At 27.3% G+C, this 25,963-nt stretch overlaps 1 protein-coding gene across 4 annotated transcripts in view; it reads right to left on the bottom strand.

Moving 5' to 3' along the window:
- Window positions 1–25,963, bottom strand: part of LOC112679631 (glutamate receptor ionotropic, kainate 2) — a 320,107-nt gene that overhangs the window by 134,018 nt on the left and 160,126 nt on the right. For all 4 annotated transcript variants that reach the window (XM_025549517.1, XM_025549519.1, XM_025549520.1 and 1 more), the window contains one exon: window positions 13,255–13,416. In XM_025549517.1, the coding sequence (XP_025405302.1) occupies window positions 13,255–13,416 (162 nt within the window). The remainder of the gene's footprint in view (window positions 1–13,254; window positions 13,417–25,963) is intronic.

Genomic DNA, 25,963 nt, shown 5'->3' with positions numbered 1-25,963 from the left:
ACAAAAGTATTATATCTACGTTTTTTTTTTTTTTTTTTTAACCACGAGTATTTTTTGCCAATTTTTGCTTTGTTTCATGTCTCTTAGCTTAGAATTTTCGCACTCCTTTGCAATAGTCATGTGTGGTACATGTACGTGGAGAAAAAAATAAAAGTAAATTAAAATGCAATCACCACATGACCTTAATATTATGTAAAAACCGTTATTATGTTTTATGCATTAATGTTTAAATGATTTCTATGAAAATTAAATAAAAATATAAGTAGTTTTTTAAAACGGTGACTGTAATAATATTAACTACGTTTCAGTTGTAGAAACTAGAATATGAAAGACCTGATTATGCATTTTGATCGTAAACATTAAATTATTAGATAATCATATAGATATAAAATTAAAATCTATATTAAAATATCAGATTGATGTTATTCTCATCAGGATTTGATTTTAATCAATTATTAGTTTTCTCAACATAAATTTAGAACCTATATCCCCGTTGTGTCTATCCATCATCCGTTTGTTATCATTTATTTACGACTGTTGAACAAATTAACCATTTGTTAATGGTTATTTTATCTGTAAATTTATATTTATCAGTACAAAAAAAAAAAAAAAGTTACTCATACATTTTCATGATATTTAATATTAAAAATCGGTATCAAAATATAAACACTTAATTTATAAATAAAGATAATTTTTATTTTGGTTTCCACGCATAAGCAAATACAAGTTTACAAATTATTTTTAAATTGTTTGTAGAAACATAGTGAATTGTTTAAAATTCCTTTAGGAGCCAAGAATAAAGCATGCTCATGGATAGGCTCTACTGACCTTTTTTTAGAAAAAACTCAATGTCTTATCTGTAGCCAAAATTTGATTAAATTTTTCTGGTTAGTAATACAGTAATAATGATAAACACTATATGACACATCATTTTATTTATTTTTAATTCAAAAATAGTAATATGGTATATAAATATAATTCATAGCAGTATAAGTGCATTTAATATTTTACATAAACTGCATTAGATTTGAAGGCCATGGATGCATAAGATTAACAAGTGTTGATCAAATAATAAAAACGTTACAATTATTTTATTTTATTCATTTTTAGTTTTCTATATATTTATTAAGATTTTTTTTTTTTTAACCACTGATGTATTATATTATTGAAAATTAAATTTATTTGTTATTAAATTTTAGATGAGTGGTCGATTATACTTTTACTAGGCATTTTTTAAAAAAATAGTTATCCACTACGTAGTGCTTTTCATTACCATTATTACGGCATATTTTTACGAACGTTCTTCACCCCACCAATATTACAGTACTCTTTTGGTTGAATATAACTGTCACTGCACGTTTTCAATATTCAGCAGCAAAACTGTGATTGTAATATTCAATTCATTGCAGCATTGATGAAGTATAATTAACACCAAACTGTTTTGTACAAAACCGTTTCGAGAAAATTCGGTGATTATCAATAATTTAACGCAATTATACCAGGTTTTAATTGTTATTATAATTAAACTATGCTAACTCTCACTGTTTTAGTCATTAAGCGTTTACATCGCCGTATATCCACTTGTTCTCCTTCTCTTTCTCTCTTTATTCCTGTTATCCATACATTTTCCACGAATTCGAGTGCCTAAGATTTATTTTATATTGTACGAAATCAACGTAATCGTATTAGTAAATAAAACATTGTTTTTTGTAAAAATATAGGAGTTTCTGCTAGAAGTTCGTTTTAAAATTTTCCCGACGTTGTATAGTTTTTAAAAAGCACTAAAAAAAAAAATTCAAAAACATTTCGCTAATTTTTTTTATTAATTTAGTTCAGTGTACTCGATTGAGTAACGCATTACTGATGTGTAAACACAACAGGTTGATCTACTCTGATCTTAGTTACAGTTACAGTTACGCGTTACAGTTATTATAGTATTTATTTTCCGTAGTAAAATACTAAAATAGAATACCCTTCATTGAACATACCATACGGAAAATCGCATTCTATAATATGTTGTGGACAATGATCTTTCGCTTAATACCATATTGAATCAGGCAGTAAATTATTAAAGTCCATTAACCGACGATGGCGTTCCCGAGAAGCTCCGTACTCATTACAAAACGATGCGAAAGTTGATATTTGTGTCACAATACATTATTATACACATGTGTTATATAAAAGGTTCAAGCAACTGACGATGTTTTGTGCGTTTTTTGATCTCGAGTCGCGTGTTATGCACATGTTAAGTGGTACATTTAGTGAAAAAGTTAATTAAAAATAAAGATTTATTAAAAACATGACGAGCTTACTCGGTTTCAATCCGATTCTCTTTACTTTATACTATCAACAAAACTGTACATTATAGTATCATAGACCATAATTTATTATAATATTAATGTTAGGTTGGAATTAATATATTATTATACGCTTTCAGTTAGTAGTGCAATTAAATTTATTAAATTACACGATTTTAAATATAACTGCAAGATTTATGTTAGTTTTTAATCAACTAATGAACTTCAAACGCGCATCCATTCCCGTCTCTCCATTTTAAGAGCATCTTTAGTGAAACTCGAAACCGTGACTTTGGTCTTTGTTTAATATTTCTAATTAAAGTATGAATGTACATATCATATTAATTATATGATAAAAGTAATAAAAATAAAAATAACACGAATGTAGTCAAAATTTATATAATAAAGTATAATTGTATAACATAACATAATATAAGTATAATACGTGGCTTAATTTTACGCTATTTTACTATACAAATATTATAGGAATCGATTGGTAAAATACAATGTTCAAGTGCAGAAACAAAATTGAGAGAAATGCGTTTATTTACTATCGTAGTTTTAATATCGTGGTAGTTATTTTTTCGTAATACTAATTTTATTACAAAGGTTATTAATTAAGATTAGAAATTATATTATTGTTTATAGAAAATTATTTAATTGGTCAAAATATAAAATCTTAAGAATATAATTTGCAATTATTTGAAATCAAATCAATTGGTTTTTTTCTGTATGGTTACAAAATATTTATTATTGGTTTGGTACTTAAGAAAATGCTGTTATTGTAAATATTAACATTTATAATCACAGTTATATTTAAGAAAAAAAATAAAAATAAAACAAATATTAAGAAGTTAAATTTAATTATATTAATAAATTTATGTTGATATGAATTGAAATCTCCTGAAATAAATAAATAGAAAAATGTTATCGTTTGTATTTTTGTTATTACCCAGTTTATAATCTTCATAATAATAATATTTCTTAAGGTTACACAGATAACTGGTTTCTGTATAAGAAATACTTATAAGAAATTACTTCTTGTAATAACATTCAATATGATGATGGAACATTTTTTGTTGAAAAAATTTGTATGAACGTGAAGTGGGTATGAATATTTTATAATTTATCATTACTGAATAAAATTCGTTCATAAATGTAAATCGTTGAGAAAAATGTGGTTTGTTTATATCATGTGCTACATTTATTGACAAAAGAAAACCTAACTATAGCAACTAACTGAATATGGAGTAACTGAATTTTGTTTAAAGATTTTTATTTCAATACTCGAGTTATACAACCTAGATCTAAGTTATAAATATTTATTTTTATTTTTATGATGGATTTAAGATTTATGGTTTTGAGTGAAAATGATAGATGTTAAATAAATTAATGTATTCCTTATTATAACCTTATACGAATTAAAATAATTGATTAGAAAAATGTATTTTAATAATATTGCATTGTAAATTTCTTAAAAAAAAAAAAAAAATATTTAAATTTAATACGTAATTTATGTAATATATTTCGTATAAAATCGCCATTTCATATTTTACAATCAACTTCGATAATTATGCTGCATATGCGGCTGTAAAAATATTGCTCGTAGCCACGACGAAGCCGGGATCAGTGATATTAAAATTATATTTAATAATATATATATATATATATTGAAAATGGAACAGTGGAGTAGTGCACGAGAACGGATAGTCTTATTAAATGAGATTACCTAGCGGGGATATTATTAAAACAAAATGTTAGAATTTCATAGATTTACCATCAGAGGGAATATACACAAATAAGGGACTTAGACTCTTTGGTTATCAAAATTGCTTTTTGTTGCAATCTCTCGTACATATCCATATGTTAATATATATATTTATTTATATATAACGAAAAACTACAATTTTCAACATTGTTATATAATAGTAGTAGTAGTAGTAGTAGTATTAAGTCTATGTATAGCTTAATTTATAATATAACCATATTGCATATACTGCGACAGCATATGCGCGAAAATTCATTGGAAACACACTTGTAACCATTGATTTTATAGTAGATATATAATAAAAATAATGGCATACGATGTACGTTTGTAAATGAGAAATTGGTGGCTCTGTGTTCTGGGTATTTCATAGCAATCAAGTATATTGAACTGAGTGTACATTATTTCCAGCAATGTAACTTACACTATTTGGACTAAAATATTCACCGGATTCGGGTATCTGTGGATGTGGGTGACACAATGAGATGTGAGCTCGGTAGATCTGACCGGTAAGTTTTACGGGTTAAAGTAAATTTATGTTGATTTTAACGAAAGTATTTTTTGACCGTAGTTAATACTGAGTGATCCCTCCTCAATTTAAATATTTTTACAGATGCAATAGCATTTATTTATATATCTGTTATAGAGGAATAAGTATTTTCATATATATATATATATATGAATAATTTATTGATATAACGAGTTTTACCTGAATGTCTAGTCTCTATAGTGACTCGCATGCTTTGGATGAATATCTCAGAAGATCAATACCATGCTTTCAAAAGTAAAAGTGTACGTCAAGTTATATCCCGATTTTTAATGAATGATGATTACTATTATTGCAACACCGGTAAAATAATTTAGATAATAAGTCGTAGATAATTGTTGTGCCAGAAACTAACCATATATTTCTAATAAAAAACGTTTAATATGATGTATTCATAATCAACCAATCTTATCCGCGTGCATACAATTTTACATTAATACTCAATATTATTAATGATATCGATTTTATGTTTTAAGACCAGATGTCTTTGGATTTCGTTGTCAGAATTAAAATTTTAAAGTAAGTCTTACAATTTGAACGGGCATTCTTATTATTTTTTAAATTTTTTTTATTTGATTCATATTTTTTTTGAGATTTATAAAGTTCATATGAAATAAAATTCTTATAAAGTTTACCGAATATGTCGAATTTTTATTACAGTTAATATTTAGCGTATTCGATGGATTCCGTAACTTTTGATGATTTTAATGAAATTTGGTACGGAGATGATATAGATTTTGGAGAATACATAAGAAACATAAGATACCTTTTGTCGTAAAAAAAAGAGAAGTATCTAGAACTATATATCTGATAAGGTCATACATAATGGGCAGCTGTTGTTTTGTTGCTGCTATAACAATCGAAAAAAACGGAAAGTAAAACCACCGTTATACGTCTCAGAATGCACTTAGAAAATTTTTAACATGTCTATTTTACTGAAAATAATTTCTAAAATCTACTGTCTTCTACACCAAAAACGGCAATGACCTATTTTTTTGACCTCTATTCAAGAAATTAATTTCCAAAAAATTTTCTGTTTATTGAAATACCGATTCATTATACTTGGAACCCATCAGTAAGAGAATGGAAACGCAGAATTCGAGAAATCACATTGCGGTGGAGTTGGTTTATTGACACTTTTATTATTACTTCGGTAACAATAAAATGTAATACCAAAAAACGTATAACTGTTAATTGCTAAATTATCAATTTTATGATTTATACTTTATTTTAAAGTCACCAAAAAAATCTGACCACCGCAATCGGAGTACCAAAGAGGCATGACGCAAACGTGTTAAAAAATACTTCAATCGGTCAATCAAATCACGACAAGAAACATATTTTTCACTAATATTACATTCATTAATATTACATTCAACGAGTCAAAATGTCAATACCGTCGGAACTCACAGTGTCGTTTATTCGAGTCAAAATTGAACGTAGGAGAAATTCCCGTTATCCATATCGAATTTGTATTCAATCGTCTACGCGATGTGGTAAGTACCAAGAATCAGACCGACATAAAATTGAGTTTCGAACAAATTGCGCATGTTTTGTGAATCACGTTATCAACTCCGGACGTGAAAAAGACTGGTTTTGTCGAATTGAGAAAGCGTGCGAACAAGCAATTCGTTTAGATTGTAATGTTTTTTCAAATTTGCACTAGGTCGAAGCATACTTTTCGCTCTTATAATAGTAAAGTTTGCAACGGAGTAGCAGTGTTTCTTGCAGATAAACTCGGTAAAATCGTACGGACGAGTGTCCAACACGCAAAATGGTTTGGCATGTGATAATACAAAAAATATTCATCAATTGGTTCGGTTTGAAATCGAACTAACAAGATTATAGACTTGTTACTCACCGAGTCTGCAAGGGAATCACGAAAATTGTTTTTCATTTTTATTTATTATTTTTATTTATTCATTTATTTTTTGAACGAATCAATAAATATATTACGGGTCCGGTGGTTATCCAAAATGAAAACGGTATATTTCTACTTTACCGGGCACCAAAAATTTCAGATTTTTTCTCATGTCACTTTATGTATCTTTTAACGCTAATAACGATGGTGCAGACGAAAATTGGCGCAGACCATTAGTTTGGAAGTTACAGCCTATTGAAATTCGATAATTTTGGTTAAATAATCTATTTTTAAATAAACTAGAAATATTCCGTGAAAACTGGTGATTTTCCGGGTAAATAACATAACGTGGTTTTCACGCGACTCACACCGTGTTGGTACAGAAGCTTAATTTTTAAAAGTCCCGGCAAGTAAATATGATTTATACCGTTGAGCTGTTTTGACGAGAGCCGATTGTGCTGCGCGTGATATATTTAAATTCATGTTTCGGTCGAGGTCGTAGCTCAAGATTAGTCGGTGTTCGCCAAGACGTTTGCGGTGAAGTATACATGTATATATAGAAGCCGTAAATGCGTTTGGCCTGTGATGTGTACTGATCCGATTCGTTTTACCGCAGCGTTTGCCATGTAAAACGCGTAATTTTATGAAGTCACGTTCAATTTTATTCTCGTTTGCTTAAACGAAACATTTACGATAAATTATACCCAGTCTTTGTATTCCTACGACGTGTAACGTGGTTGGCCATGTAATGTATTTAGATAACAATATTTTATCTTATCTAGATTAGCATTTCCTGACCTTTGTTCATGCATTTATCCCTTGGTCATTCATCAGATCACCATGTAACCCTACTCCAATTCAATGACCTTTTATTTCGCCTGTTAGAACATTATTATTATATGTATATACTTATATATAACATTGATTTTTATTTGTTACTTATATCATAATGATTAATTTCAATAAAATATCATATATAATTATTAAATTAACTAATGTGAATATTTTTTATTCGTACGACAAAAAATTACTTTTATTTTTCTATAAGATAATAATCATATTGCATATTTTTGAAATGAGACGTTCTAATAAAAAAAAAATTCTAAATACTTAGCTATCATACATTTATTAATCACATGGTTCTTGAAATCATATTACGCGCACCTTAAGGTACGCTAACCATAGGTTGAGGAACGATGATTTAAATGAATTATATTATCCATTTTTCGCTTATTTTCTGTTAAGATAAAGATTTAACGTCTATTTTTCAATCTACTACCGAAAAATTGTTTTCTTACGACAAGCTCTTTACAAAGCTATTATGCCGTTTTGTTTTTTGACAGGCAATGAGTCACTGTTTCCAGTCATCATATGATACAGAAATCGTTAGTTTATCGCAATTTATATTAATCATAACTAGATCAAGAGCAGTAAAACAATATTCGTTTTTAAAAAACCGTAATTAGTACCATAGATTATTTGAACGATAAACTAAACCAAAATCGTTTTTATAATAGTAATTAAAAGATTTTAAAAAATAGTAAGCTTGAACTTAAAATACTGAAATGATTTCATGTAAATATTCCATAAATACATGAATATAAAACCAATAATATAAAATATTATTATTTTAAGTATCAAAATTTTATAGAATGAAGGGTAAGAAAATTCTTTATCTAACGCAATAGTTAACCAAATATCAAATTAATGGCAGCGATTATGAATAACGATCGATAAAAATATCTCATCTCTCGCTTACAGCTGGTAAGTTTATTTTTTGTTCGCAATAGTAGTTATTGATGTAAGTTAACTACATAATATATAATATAACTATTAAAAGTAACTTTAAAATAGTAGTAAATCAAAACCTTTACCTAACCATAACTGGTTTTTAATACTGAAACCAAAACCGTAAACTTTTTTTTTTAGTTTTTGAAAACCAGTAATTAAAATCTTTTATATAAAAATCAGTTTTCAAAAATGTTAATTATTTTGTGGTTTCCGTTCCTGTTTATGACGAAAAATGTGAGATGTGCACGTATGTGCACCTGGAACTCTACGGAAATAGTAGAATAATATTATTCAAAGTCGTCTCGCTAAATCGGTTACTTTGTTATTGGATTTAGTTGACGACGATCACGTCACAGGGTGGGTTATGGTTAATCAAACCGAACGGGATCGCGGATATATATATATAGGTAACCGAGCATGAAACGGTCACTGTATAAACTCGCTAGGGGCTATTTATTGTCAGCGGAAAATTTACATTAAACAACTGTATACTATAGCAGTTGAACGTTGGAGTGTGCAAATCTCGTCTCCGGAAACCGTGCCACGTCCGCAGGAAATCTTTTGTACACACACACACACACACAAACACATATATATATATATATATATATATATATATATATATAATATACATTAGGCAGTGCGTGGCTATTCAACGTTTTACTTATAAATGTATATATAAACGAGTGAGTATAAAAAAAATAACAAATCGTATCATAACTTATATATGTATGTTTGTATACCTATATGTATGTAAGAATTGTAATAACGTGGGTTCTTCATGGGAGCTTCGAATGATTTATGTGCAAGTGTAATATTTGCCTCATTCCACTATAATACTGTTCCATGTATAGTTTCACATTGGTATACGGCTTTAACCACATAACCTGTGCAACACGCGTATCTCAACTCACTGTCTGTAACTCGTTCCCGGGTAACATACACGTTCGAATATCACAGGAGCACCAGCACCGTGATGTCTCGTGTGTGACGGACCGATAAGAAATGATATTAATAACCAAATCCCACGTATACGCCAAAAAAAAAAAAAGTAATAATAATAGTATAAGTGATAGCAATCGTAGCAATAGTAGTAGTAATAGTAGTAATAGTAGTAGCGTAAGTATTATTGTAAAATTTTTCTTCTTATCGATAAAATATTATCTCAGTTTAGCTGCAGCTTACACATAGCGAATGCAATCGGCACGGCATTGAGCTACGACGTGTACGTTTTACCATAATAACACAAAGGCGTACCTGCCAGTCAGCATTAATTTCGTTTTGGAATGGAGATAATATTACTATAATAACAATATAGATATTCGATTCACGTGTAAGAAAAGATAAAAAACGTAAACATGTTTATGGTTTGATTTTTCTATCAAGAACATTTTGAATATAATAATTACTAGTTAAATTTTTTATCATCAGTAAAATAAACTTATTTAATAATATATTTAATAGTATTAACTTGTAACCGTCCAGGATGTTACTTTCTAACGGTCATCTTCGCTTAGCCCAAAGTTGGTTCCCTTGGCCATTAGTGATTATCGTATATTTTATAAATTCATTACTCATTTGAGAACACTTAATTCAGATCGTTACATGAATAAATTAAACTACATATAGTAATCTTACCTGGGAACATTTTTTTAATTTTTGGTGTGTAGATTTACATAAGATAATGGACTTGATCAAATTTATTTATAAATATTTTTAAAAAAACTTTTGTTTGATATCAATAAAATTAATAAATACAAAAAAACATTATAAAAGCGACCGTCCCTAACAATTTATTTTTCATTCTTTTTTTTTTAAATGTTTTCTTCCTATAGATTGTCAACCAACTTTTCCTATATTGTTATTCAAAAATCCTAGAGCCAACTTCATTTTTTGTGGTGAAAATTAACAGTTTTACTATATTTGAAGTTATAAATATTCAATTAGGTTCCTGTTTTAATCAAACATATTATTTCATTAAAAAAAATAAATACTTGCAGGATATGCCGAAACATAGACCCATCTGTTGTAATTCTTTTGAAGAACCTCAGTTTTATGGTTATTAGTACGATATAATTGCTTACGGTATTTTAATTTTTTAAAATATTATTAATTATATGCTATAGAAGCTATATAATAGCTTCTATATTGGCAAAAGTAACATTCGACATTAAATCAGTGAAACCTTCGATTCTTAAACAGTGTTTATGGATAGTTAATTCAATTTCAAAAAATCCAGTCGATTAATACAATTACTAAGCAATATTTCGAAAACGCGTAATGTTCGTTGGAAATAACAATTAACATTTAATAGATAAGCTTCTTCTAATGCACGAACGAGTCATTGTATTTTTGGTGAAAAACGTAAAATGTCCGTTAACGAGTATCACCGACTCACATTTGACCTTCCTTCCCTTTCATTACACCACTTTTAATCTCGTGCTGTTTACACGTATCTGTAAATAAAATATATAATGTACGAAAAATGTATTTAGGAAATAAATTACATAATCGCTGTTCGAAATATATTACTAGTTATATGCGAAGATCAGAATTGAAAATTACTCTCGTAAATGCTATAAGTCATTATATCGCCATAGAGTGTTCATAAAATTGACTATAAAATAATATTATTGTTGTGACGTTGTGTGTTTGGACTATTTTGAAAACAAAAATCAGTGTGTGTCCATTAATCACTCTAAAAGAACGTTTTGGAATTCAGATTACACGCTTTAGTTACACCATACAATTGACACTTTTGCTTAATCACTTTAATAAGAAAAACCACAATTATTTTTTTTTTTTAATTTTTTTTTTTTAACATAATTCTAATTGTTTAAGCAATCTGTTACAATTAGAACAATAGGCTTAATATAATATATGAAATTTATATATTATATTAAGCCTATTTTATATTATACACGCATAAATCATGGAGTGAAGGAACCTCCCATTAGAGGTACTTCAATAAAGTAATTATTTTATCACACGTTTACGTTTAAATATTTAATTCATTTTAATTTTTTTAATTTTTAATGTACTTGTATATTCATAAGACTTTATCACGATACCACTGCCTTTTAAGTCTTTTTTAAGAATTATCTGGTATGGTTATGTAATTAAAGTAGGTTAGGCTAATAACTGGATGGGGTGGTAACTTAATCGGTTATTGTCAATCTAGGACAAATGGACGTAGCCGTTTAGACGTGGCCATTTAGACGTGGGAACAAATGGTCGCCAAAAAAAAAATATATATATAAATCAGTAAATAAAATAAATAAGTTATTTATATTTATTATAATATGTAAATTTTAATGTCAAAAATATTCATTCAAAAAAACTTCACCATCGCGATTTGAATTAATTAATGACATCTTACATGTACACTTGAATGCAATTTGACATGACTAACATGGTTATATATGTGTATTGTCATGTCTCGTGTATCACCGTGTTTTGATTAAGTGTGATAATTATTATAAAATGTAAAAACCAATAAGTTATATATATTGATATAAAAGGTACCTATTGCCAAAACGATAAAATTCGATAAGATTTGATATGATGATACGATACCATTAGTTATATTAATAGATAGTTATATTATGAACATAAAATATCAATGGGTTTATAACTTATAAATATATATATATATATATATATATATACTTTTTTTTTTGACGTTCATTTGTCCCCACGTCCAAACGGCGACATCCATTTGTCCCTATTCAGGTTATTGTAGTGCTCATAATAAAATTTGGCTAAATTAATGACTGCAGAGATCTTTAGATCAAAGTGAAGACACATATTAGATACTTAAAAAGGTAATTTAGAAATTTGGTGTAGCATTTTTGATTGAAACATTTGAATACGATTAGTATTTAAAATTTTTGCTGAGCTCTAAATATAGTTTTCCTAGGTTCATAGCTATTAGATTAATAAATTATTAGGTAATTTTATCATTTTGGAGTATATAAAGAATAAAGAAAGCGAAGTAGATTATTTAAACATGAAATTTTGGTTTTAAAGTGAATACCTAGGTATCGTAAACATTAGGCTGTAGATAGAAGTTGATAATTCAGGGAAAGGGTCTCGCATGTAATTTGACGGATAGTAAAAGTACAGAGAACTGACTAGTTTTAATTATTTTAACTTGCAATTTTTTATTTTAGGTTTCGAAAAATTTGAAGTTATTTTGAACATTAAGATAAACTTGATAGGGTTATTTGCTGCTGGTTAGGATAGTTTTTTCGTCCGAAAAATAACCCACTAAATTTGGTTGGTGTTTGGTTGATCAGAAATTAATGTTTTGAAAAGTTGTAGGGTAGCAACTGCAGCTTGATTATTTGTTTAATTAAAAATATTTTACAAATTCAACGAGAACAGCTGTGATGTAAATCTGCGGATGTAAAACAATTTATGAAAATCTGTAGTTGTCAAAATTAAAAATTTAAACGAATTAAATATACATTTTATATATAATTTTCTTGTGATTCTTTGAATTAATAAATACACACACACACACACACACACACACACACACATATATATATATATATATATATAATAACTGAAAATTCTTGAAACGTTAATAGTTTTATGAAACTATACGAAATAAAATAAAAGTGTGTGAGACAGAGAGGAGAGGGAAAATATATTCAAGATTTAATGAGCAAAATAAATTTCTCTTTTTCTACAAATGCCATTGTTTATAAACGAGTTATAGCCAAATTTGAAAATATTTAAAATAAAAATTGAGCTGAGCTATTTTATTGAAATCATTTTATTTAGTCGCACAAAAACAATATGTTTTATTAATTTTTTTCGATTCGTAAAATATAAATACAATTTTTCGGATGGTATTAAGATGAGAAAAAGTACTTATTGGTTATTGTATATTTATCCACCTATTTACTAAATGTTTTTCTAATTAGTTTTGTGCTGGAAATGTTGAATACTATTAAACAGTGTTTAATAAAACATTAACGCGTACCTTTTTTAGAAGCTTTGAAACTGTCTTGCTGAGAAACATATTCTATATCGTATACAAGCGTTGTATTTGGTAAAATTGCTTTATCCTTATTTATCCTGTAAACCGCATATTTGAAAGCTACTTCCGTAGTACTGTCTTTGTCTTCTTGAGTGAAAATTGCGCCTGAAAAAACAATTATGTTAAAAAGGGGTTATGAACATTATGAAAAGCTATAATATATATTAGGGTACCAAGCAAGGCAAAGAACTACTTCAATATACTTCACAGAGTTTACTACAGTAATAATTGAAGGTAGATGTTACTGAATACGATACTTTATTATTCGTTAGTTACGTTTGTGTGTGGGAATTGTATGGATTCGAAATGCACCAATACAAGATTGTGTAAGCAAACACAAAACGGATGCAAGTTAAACATAAGATAATTAAATTATATTTAAATCGCTATTTTAACATTTAAAATGCCATACTGTGCAAAAATAACGTATGCATAATTCTATTCCACGTGTTGTTTTCTTTTTTACGTTTAATTTTTTTCTACATTTTATATTTGTACAACAAAGATTTATAGTTTTAATGATCAGTTAACCACTTAAATAGATAGTACGCCCTTTTAAGATTGAAACTACATAATGAGTCAATAATTTAACTGTTGAACGTAGAGTAAATGTTGCAAATCGTTAAATTACCATAATGTGGATTTTTATCTTCCGCCTAAACGGTTATTATTGTACTACAAGCTCTGGCAACAAGTTTCTGTTCTAAAAAATGTTTTCTCATCACCAAGATTATAAACAATAAAATATGGTCGGTCATTTTATAATGGTATTATTCAAGTTATTATTTAATAGTTTTTATATTTTATACTGAATCCTTTTTTTGACTAATAGTTATTTTTCTTTCGGTGCAAATCAATTGTTTTGATGAATCATCTTCAATTACCGATTACTAAATTTTAGTAAGTTTTCCGTTAAAATATTTGATTTTCAAAAATCAACAACGAATTTTATAAGCTATTTTTTTTCTATTATATTTTTATTTTTGTGGTAAAACAAATAACCATATAAAAAGAATCATAATTTGGAACAATCAATAATCAACGAACGCATTAAATAAGTAAAAATAAAACGCTACAAAAGATTTCCATTTGTATTACCGATTTCATATTTAAATTTACAAAACATTTGCAACAATTTTTGCCCAAAGCACAGTTTATTTTAAATTAAATCGCCTTTTGGTATTTCATCATTGTCAACATTTTAAAAATTGTAACATGAAAGTGTAAACTACGGACTCGTGTGATGTCCGTTAAACTGTGGATATCAATAAACGTTGGTAGTATAATATAATATTTCTGGCATGCAAATGAATCTCTAACAATAAAACATTGTATTTCAATTTAGGTAAATTGTTACTCTCCGACTTCAACAAAGGGTTCACCTATAAAGTACAGGTAGTGTAATACGTGAGTTCAAATAATAATACCAATGATATACGTACTCGTACATAGATAAATACTTTTTCACATGAGTAGTTTTACGCTGTGTTTAGAAAACATATGCAAGATGTTAATCATCGCTTAGTCATTTTAATGCTATCGAACAACACCGCAGTGCAGCGGTATGGTTCAAGCGCGCGGGTTCGAACACGATACCCACGAGGACGGATCACCACTCAAAAAATATTACATCATGGTTGTTGGGTACAGTTCGATAATTGACGAAAATAGTCTTGATTTTTCTAGAATATTCGAGACGGACAGGTACAGTACGTCTCCTTATCATAGATATTGTCTTGATTTTTTTAGAACTAACCTATCGCTACACCCGGCTTCTAATCCGTTGACGACTGGCTATAAATTCACCCCATCATTACCAGGTAGACACAGTTTATTTTAATCGGTTGCTCGATTATATTATTAGTGTCTTGTTCAGTTTCTCTTTTTTTTTTTAATACGTTGGTTGTTGTCGCGTTTTAAATATTAGAGATGAGTCATATTGTTCATTAAGGTGAACTAGTTCAGTCGTTCATCGTTCATATATTTGACAATCCGTTCGTATGAATACGTATTCCGTATCAAAGAATTGTCCATGAACGAACTAGTTCAATAATTATAACTCTGTATCAACGAATCGTTCATGAACAATTAAGGTACTAGCTCGTACAAAGTGAACGGTGAACGGTGAACGAGTCATTCATCAAAAGTGACCTAGTACGAAACCGGTCACTTAGGTGAATAGTTCAATTGAACTAGTTCGTTCATGAATAATGATGAATTTCTAATAATAAAGTTTTATAATTTAATACAGTCCAATTTTTTCTTTGATATTTTATATCCGGTGCCAGTTAAAGTGTGGTTACCTTGACTAATTTTGGATTCAGGACCTCGCTCAAACAAGGGTTCTTCGACGTCAACGTTCACCAACGACCGAAATATCTCACGACGTCTAGGTTAACTAATCTAACTAATTTCGATCACCTTATTACGGTTTCTTTAGAATCATGATCATCAGAATATCATTGTTATAATTTATACATATTTATGCTGTTTTAGGAACAACAATAATGCAACAGTTATGTAGCCAGATTGCTTATATAGATCGCTGGCTGATAGTCATTTTTGTTCAATTGTTTACTATACAATTGTCGTAACAATAATACATTTAATACATATTTGAGCGTACAAATACAAATTAAGGTCAATCTTTTCATTTGCATTTACAATATATTGTCAATTTTTAATAGAAAAGTATTCCCCCAAAAATATTTATCATGTAATACGGACATTATTACCGTTTTTGAATTTTTAATGTTTTTTTTTTTTAGTATTTTTAAAATGTATGTGATTTTATTCGGCTGGAAAATATTTACATAGAATAATCAAACATTAAGATATAGTTTAATTTTTTCGATGTTACAAAAAGAGTTAATACAAAACAATATTGTGATCATATTATTGCACACTTGTTTTCAAAGAGAGCTATTTTTAAGTAGCTTTCTGCTCTACCTAACTTCAACGATGTAATATTTTGTTGCTATGAATTGATTATGCGTACCATATATGTATTGTATATGATGATATGTGACTTGTACTGTACATATTTATTATATGTTTGTTTTCCAATGTTTATTTATAATATATATATATATATATATAGTATTATATGTTTTCTCTTCGATGTGTTAGTTGACACACGTTGAATTCAATATTTTTTTTATCGTTCAAATTAGTTATTTGTTCTGAATAATAGTATATTCACAATAATATCAGTTCCATCTAATTTTGTTATTCGTCGTTTACCGTTATTACTCATTAAGCCAAGTTGGAATGTCTTTAACGAGAACACGACTTCACAGAAGTCGTATATTATATTTCTATAAAAAATATGCAATTATTCGTATTTATATTTTCGTTACTAAAAAGATAATCGCAACTCATCCTCTCCCTCCCAGTAAATAAACTCCGACTTACTCAAATTATAATATTATTCAACAGTTTGTTGAATATTTCTACTAGAACTTAAAACAAGTATTACCCTGAGGGAGTTGTAAATATTTAATCCGTTCTTCGTGTTAGAATTTTTTTTCTCCAAACAAAAAGTTTGATTTACAACTAGTTGGAAAAACTATTACGAAAACGGACTTCAAAGCATAAAATAAACACAATAGACGTATTGTTTGAATATAAATGATAGAATTCAGTGATCCTAACGCAGTAATCGTCCTAACAAAATATCGGGGTTTTACTAATAACATTACATTTAATTTATTTTGGACAAGAATATGAATGTGGGTATACGAGTAATCATAGCGATTTTATGACAGTTAATAATTAATTTGAGAATTTTATATTTTTATGACTGATACATGATTATTTATTGTACAGTTAACAATGAAAGTACAATATTAAAAATTCGTATGTTTAAGAAACGAAAAACAATGGGCATCTAGTCTGTTTCACGACTGTATATGTGAGGGGAGTTTTATTGTGCGAGTGATATAGAGGAAAATGTATCCACCTTCTTCGGCCGGTCGATTAAACGACTTGGCCTTAGACCGGCCCATTACGTAACTTGTAAATAAATGATGATCTGCTGGGCTTTATTTCCCTTTTAGAGTATTTTACTCTCCACAGAATCGACTAAACAACACATTTTTATAAAAATACATCATCCATTATCAAATTATTTAGATAGTTTTCAGCATACCGGAAAAAAATGTATAAATTAAATAAAGTCAGTGTTATATTATAATTTTAATTCTAATTGTATACAATTTTAATGCGAAATACGTGTTTGATGTTATTTGCAAAATAGTCAATTTGACGAGGAATCGACAACAAACATGGTCACATTTTTTGTTCAATTGATAATAGTTATTATCTTTTTTTATTTATAATATTAGTTAAAATGGAACCCAAGTTTATGGAAGCTTTATATAGGAAATGTTAAGAACGTATTTATTTATTTTTTTGCAATTATTGAATAATATATATTTATTAAACTCCAAAATTGAAAATTTCAAGAACGGTCTAACTACAATTCTAAAAGTGATTCTTATTCTATTAATCCTAGATGAGTTATAGTTTATGTTATTGCCGGAAGATTGCGAACATAATCATATTTGTTAAGTGGCAAAGATGGAAAATATTTCTTTATTTTTTATTATAAAATATTAAGAAAGTTATCAATCAAATAAGAAGTTACTTCTCTATCTCGATGAATATTTTCTGTTAGTGGTATAATTTGTTTTATTTCTACTCGCGTTGTCTAAAGATTAATATTTCATTAAGAATCATAAAAAATCGTTAAATATAATTTGATTATGAAAGAAAAATAATATTTTAAAGATATAATATGACGGATATGATATTTGAACTATAGATTTTATTATATTTGAAAAACTTTTAAAACTGCGTTTCTCATTCACGTCTATGTTTTTCTTTTCCAAAATGAATTACTGTATATTTGGAAAATAGTAAATATTTTTCCATAGTATGCCGCAATCGAAAAGTGTTAGGGGATCACTGATTTACGCTGATATACGACGTGAACGATGGGAAACTACTGACCATTCGAACTTTTGGACTTTTTCTTTTTCAACTGACAACTTAATTTTGTGTAGGAACTGTTCAATTATGAACCCACCTGTATCAAATTTCATAGTAATAGGCTAGGATCAAAGTCTGAACATTTTAACGTCACGTTTTCAAAAGTAAATACCGTGATAAGCTTTATTTTTTATTTTAATCACGTATTCATCCACGTAAATTTAATTTGTTCGTTCTTTTCTTCTGGTACTTAACAAGTAGCTGATTATCAAAACTTATTATAAACATTGTTGGTAAAAGGTAAATTTTTTAACGTCGAAGGAATATTCATAATAAATTTAAATTAATGAATAATTTTTTATCTATAATATTATAAGCTATTAGTTATGAATGTCAATATAACTATTGTGTAATTTTTATTTGGACTTGAATATTAGTACTAGAATATGGAGCTTATTTTATCTGAACGTGTAATATATATGTGTTTACTTATTGCTAAATAGTTAAAATATATTTTTATTTATCCATGATGATAATGTACAAACGTGTATTTGTGATAAATTATTAAAAACTATGCACAAAAGTAATTAATATTAGGAATGGGTATTATTAAATTTAATAAATGTAATTTTACAAAATTAAAACAAAAAATATTTTGGTTCTTCGATTGTAAAGTTTAGTTACATAACTCATGTACGCATATTTTTTTGTGATAAATATAATTATAAAAACTTTGAAAACATAAATCACAAAATTGAAATCCACAAGACCAGAAAAAAGAAACTGAAGATTTTCAAGTGGAACGAGAACGTTTAATAATTTTACGCATCAATATTGTTAGTACATTTCAAAAGTAATTAAAATTTATCAAAATCCTCAACATCACTTGCGCAAACGAGTAATACCGTTCGATCCGTTCTTATCGAATTTGTATCACCACTATCGTAGACTGCACATTATCTTATACTACCTCATAATTGCATACTTTTTGTTGAATTCAAATAACGTGAGATGGTATACATAACCGGTGCTAATACATTGATTCGAATAAATCAATAAAAATAAAATAAAATAAAATCGGGAATAGGTCAAAACACGGTTGTAATAAAATCTAATCGGGTACATTTTTATATAAAAGCTTATAATATTAAAATTATTATAACTCAACAGTTAAAATTATATACACTGTACATCAATGGTTCTCAACCGGGGTGACATGTCACCCAAGGGTGACATGGACACAGTGTAGGGGTGACACGAAATCTCCACAGGAAAAGGAAAACAATTAGAAAAAAATTAATTTTAATAAAACCATATTATTACCACAACAGTCATGTAAATAGCATACCTTTAAGTTTACATCTTTATATTATTTAGATCCAATGAATACGTGCAGTATTGTTATTAACGCAAAATCGATGTATTATCGATTTTTTTATCGATTTAACCGGGGTCGTTAGTTATTTTACAGTCATTAGATATGTAGTATTATTATATACAAATAAAATAAATAACAAGTATAAAAATCTTTAAAAAATTTTCTCTTTTTTTTTTTTTTTTAATTTTAAGTATAAACTTTATAATATCAATGTTTATTGAACAATGCATCTCAATAAATTGTAGGTGTTCTACTGTTTTCTTCTGTTATTATTCTTCTGTTTTTATTATTTTTGTTATTTCAAGAATTATTCTAAAATACACAGTTAAGATTATTTATTATTTTGATGTTAGGGTGACGCGGTGTTTAATTCTAGTGGCTAAAGTTGACATGAATGAAAAAAGGATAAGAATCACTGCTGTACATAAATAAGAATCAGATAGAAAAAAAAAAAGGTCTAATAATTAGTATTTAAATAAAGTACAGCGAATGGGTGGGTGACTTAATTTTTTAATTTTAAACTGTGATTATTTAACTACTGAAGTTATAAATGTTTATATCATGTATTTTTATCCAATTAAATATGTTCCAAATGTACTGTGTTAATAATAATAATAATAATAATATATAATATAATAATAATAATAATAATAATATTAATAATTATTGTTATTATTATTATTATTATTATTATTATTATTATTATTATTATTATTATATTTTTTGTTGAAAAACAATCGGGATAATTTCCATCAATAAAGACAGAGTCGACTAACCATTGACTTTAACAATAATACATTTATAATTTATTATTTTAAAATACTTGTATTTTGATCAAACTATATTACTTATTTGTTACATTCAAACTTATTTCTAAAACCGTATTCATAGATAAATATCAATAAGATAATTATATATATTTTATAATTAATAGTTTATTCTTGTATACCGATGACGTGGACTATCTCTTTGATCTTAGGGGAAAACATCAATAAAAATAATTGGTGAACAGAGTTGTGTTTAGTTTATAAACAAATATTTATCTTTTTATTTTATCTAAATGAATTAAAAATAAGTCATTCAAGACATTATCTTAATTTATAAATAAATAAACAAATAATTTATATATAGAAATAAATTAATAAAAGCTTAGCCTGGAGTATTATTATTTTTGTAAAGTACGACTGGCTTCGAATTAAAAATCCATCGCCAGGTATATATAAAGTTAATAAAATCAAGACTATTTTATTTTTATTTTTTCATATTCAGTCGCAATTATATTAACTTTGCATATACCTAACAATGAATTATTAATTCGAAACCAATCATATTTTAAAAATAAAATAATACACTAAGTTACACTTTTATTTATTTATTTGTTTCTATTTAAAAACTATTTGTTTACTTTCAAATGTAAAAAAATTCTAAAAAAAAAAAAAAACATTAGACCGGAAGTATTTGAGTTCACGCAGATTTATTAGCAAGTAGGTATGCCTTACAAGGTCGTATTTAGGGGGTTCAGGCTATTTAACCCCCTCTGACATTTCTTCAATATTTTACGAATGTTTAAAATACTTATTTATACCAACATAAATATTTTCAGTCAAAAATAACTTAAGCTTCAATTAATCATTGACTGCTTTTGATTTTATATCATAATATTATATGAAAATAAGCTATTAAATTTAATAAAAGAAGATTAAATCTTTTTTTGTCTAATTTCTAACCAAATATCAAAAGTTAAAATCTAAATTCAATAAAATTACAATATACATGTTTTGGACCCCTCCCGAAAAAATTTTTTAGATACGGCCTTGATGCCTTACATACAATATCAATGATTGAAATCATAATCTCAATTTCTAACTATTTTTCATTTATTAAAATATGTACAGAACATGTACTATGTTATTGCTTTAATTTTACTATGGAAATCAAATCTTTGTTAGAGAAACGATGCATTTTACTCATTTGTACTTTTCACTCGACGAGTTACGTTTCATAACAAATTATAGCATATCCCTATAGGCGGGGAGTTGATTGAATTATTAGGGGGCTAGCTATAATAGTACAATTTAAAGTGACCCGCAGGGGCTTAACTCCTACTTCCACTTCCTCTACACAATTACAAAAAATATGAATATATTATGTTATAATAAAAAAAACAATATTAATGAATAAATTATAACGTATATTTAAAAATAATTTATTTTATTTTATTTAAACATATATCAGCAAAAATATTTAAAATTTAATTTCTACTTATTGTTTGGACATATCTTTTTCAATATATAAAATAGAATGGTCGCTGAACGAATGATAACAAGTTGGTTCCCAATTTTTTAATTGATTCCCGGGTTGTCTACAGGTAACATACGAATTGGTTCCCGTATTTGTCCATGATAATATAATATTAAATCAACTTTTCAAATTTTTATGATACATCAACTAGCAACAATTTCTTTCCCTATAATACAGACTGAATATTTTTTTTTTTTTACTCTAAAAACATCATAACTGGTAAGCTCTTCAACATCACCATTGATAAGTAACTCTTAACAAATAATTTTTTCGGCGTTCAAGATTTTCCTGAGGTTTTCTAGTCAAGTTATTGCTTAATGCTTGCCTGTCAAATATGTTTTCACTACCTTTGTCATGATTGTGTTCGAGGTTACTATCCTCAATATTATTTTATTTATTTATTTTTAAAAAATGATTTTATAATTATTTCTACTATATTTTATGAACAAAGCAAAAGGTATAATATATATATATATAAATATAATTATTTTTACAGAAAACATAATTTCAAATAGTATTCAATTTTATAATGATATACCTTTTTTTCTGCTTAATTGACCATATAAACCAAATAAATCATAATTAATAACTAATTTTTTTTTATTTATAGTAAAAAATTTTACAAATGTAAATTTTGGATGAAACTTTTTAAAACTATCTGTTTTTTTCGAGATAAATCTAGTTATATTTTATCCAATTTCCAGATAAATATTTAAATAATTATCTATTACCATATCCAGATAAATCTTAAATGAAGTACCTGTTATCTTGCATGGATAATTTTTTTATTTATCTATGTATAATGTTGACAGCAATATGACGGACAAGTTAGAACAGAGGTACTTACCGGCTTTAATTACCGTTTGTTAAGTCGGGACTGCAGACAAAGATCTCAAAAAACTAGCCGTTAGTGGGTGGTTCGGAGAATGGAGCAGGATGGGATTTAATGGAGGGCGTGTTTGTTTATATCTCAGAAAACCAATTGTTTAATACTTATCGAAATGGGCTGCAGTGCGACAAGAAATCTATGAGATGAATGGACTTGATTATTTTTTACGTACACGTGATACATTTGATGATGATAGATAATGTCTCTTATACACCTTGAAAGGAAGCATTCAGATACTGCTCATGTCGGTGGCACGCGTGCAAGTTTAATAGTATATGATATCATATAATAGCACATAATATTTGTGACTTTTTGTCGTAGCCCGTTGTACGTGAGGCAGAATTAATACCGTTCGGTTGAACGCTGCCATTGTTTTTATAAAATTATTGTTCGTTAATGCGGTTATTGGCATTTTATAAAGTTTATATTTGAGTTACAATTGTTTTTTTTTCTTACCATAGAAAATTATCAGGTGTTCGTGTGTATCATTTTTTAATTAAAATTACTGTCTCCGTAAAAAATGTGGTGCTCCTTAGCATATTCCAGGGGGGCTATTGCCTCTCCAAACCACCCCTTAAATACAGCCTTGAACGGTTTATTAAAAATGTTTAGTATACCAATTTTTGGAAAACTTGTATTTGTGACTTTTATGATGGTAAAATAACTGTATACAATGGATAAATATTTTAAACATTAAGAGAAACAGAGAAAATATATTCACAATTTAGCGAATTAAAATGCAGTCAAATGTTTATTTAATGAATATGATGGTTCATTAAAAAAATTTGTCAAGTTAAAATTGCTTAACATGATTACATATTTTTCAATTAAAAAGATCGTTTTCATTGATTGAAATCAATGTAAATTATAATATATAATAGTTAAATAATAATAATACGATGAAGTTATAAAAAAAAATAGAATTTGTGGTTATATTGTAAAATAATTATATAATTACTAGTATATGTATGTATCTTTGAAATGGTTTTATTATTTTTCGGAGAATTATTTAAATATTTAATAATATCAATTGGTATATATTTGGTATCCTAAAATTGACTACAAATTGTAACAAAAATAGCTTAAATTTTCTAAAACTGTATTTTTTTATAATTTTGAAAGCTCATATTAACTATAATAAAATTATACAATTTTAAAATATGTATGATATAAATAATGTGAAACCAATTCATTAAATGGAAAGTTTTTTTCTTAAATAAAAACATTATTTATTGAAAATATATATATTTTATTTTATCAACAATTTCATAATATTGAGAGTATTGTTAAATTAAAGTTTAAAAATAAATATATTCATTTTTTCTTTTTATTTCCAGTAAGAAAATTATATATTATATCCATCAACATAAAATCAATAATAAGATAAATCGTACGTTCAAATAAAACGAGTAAAATTATTTTCTAAACAGCATAATTTCTGATGTAAAGTATATAATAAGATTGGAGAATCTATCGGCTTTTTGTGGAAAAATATATGAATCACAATTGGGCATTAAGGGTAGAGGTTTTTCGAAGAAAGGGAGATTTACCGTTCAACTACAATATATTATATACATGAAGTAACGTGCTTTCAATAATATATCATCAGGTTGTGCTTATTGTTTATTACTTTTTAGATTTCAAATAGAACGAGGTAATGCATTTGGCTTTAAAATATATATGATTTTAACAACAATAATAAAAATAAAATATTAATAATATTATTTATATTCTCTAATTTTAATTTTCTAATTACAAATTAATGCCGAAACGCGAAGCAAATGCCAGGTCGGAAAACGAGCACAGATCGAGATGCCACAAAACAGTAGTTTTTTTGGTTTAGGGGAATATTGTTATAAAACCAATGTTGAAATTATTATTGAACTAGTAAGATGATGTTAACCTGAGGTTGAAAACCAAAAGTCATTTCGATTTTTTGGCTATGGATGTTTGATGTTTGAAATATAAAATATAGAATTATTATTTTATTTTAATAAACTGATTTTTTTTTTTTTTTTTTTACATGGAAGAAAAATATTAAACTATATTTCGGTTAATTTTAGTGTTACAGGTATCAGAATTCGGAACTTTTATAAGGCATCATCCAAAGCCAGTGCCAAGTTGATAAAAATGATTACTAACATTATGACCAGGAAGGAGTAGGACGAAAGGTTGCTTGAAAAAGTATGAAATAATGGATAATTGCCACAAGAACATCAACGTAACTCTATTACCTAGCACGGTAAGTAGAAGGAATAAAGAACAGGACAAGAAACCAGGCCGGCAAGTATGCGAAGCCACTTTAACCGGAACTCAAACCAGCATTAAATTATGAATCCTATTATTTTATTAGCTATTGGCTCTATTATTGTTAATTAATCTGAAGAAGAAAAAAAAATTAAACCATGGCGGCCGGGTGGAAAAATCGCGTAAACAGGTGTCGCCCGGAAGTCGATAAAACGAAAAAAAAAAAAAGTTGTACGGGTATTATTATCATTATGTTAGATTGAATCTTCAATTATATTAGTTCTAGGGCATTAGATGGCGGCGGTGAGAAGTAGTGTTTACTAGTTTTCGAATTAATTTACAATAAGACTTATATTCAGTATCACGGTGGCATTTCTCCGGTTTTTTTTTTTTTTTTTCATAATATTTATTGTACAAATGAGTGCTCTGACGGTTTCACAAACTCTTTGAACTCTTCAAAGTTTACTTAATGACCCATTGGGATAATACAATATCATAACACCACGTGCACATTTACCTCAACGAAAATGTCTCATGGCAGCTATTGTTGCATTGTACGATGACCATCGTGACTGCTCTCTCTACATGACACTTGTCACGTACGAGATATATTGTTCGTCGTCGAATGCACATGGTGGTGGTAATCTTAAAAAACGGAAAAGCTTTTGGTTTTAGTTTATATTTTACAATAAGTTGGGTGAATTGAAAGAAAAATCTTGAAAAATTTAGCAAAAAAAGTAAGAAAATAGAAATATATTATACTTCTATCCTAGAAGTGTCTATTATATTAGGTAGGGTTTATGGTATTATTATTTCTATATAAATATATAATCTCCATTTATATA

Source organism: Sipha flava, unplaced genomic scaffold (genome assembly GCF_003268045.1).
Source record: "Sipha flava isolate LNK unplaced genomic scaffold, YSA_version1 165_pilon_pilon, whole genome shotgun sequence".
Taxonomy (NCBI): domain Eukaryota; kingdom Metazoa; phylum Arthropoda; class Insecta; order Hemiptera; family Aphididae; genus Sipha; species Sipha flava.
The sequence above is the reverse complement of the archived record's forward strand: the minus strand, read 5'-3'. Positions and strand labels throughout refer to the sequence as shown.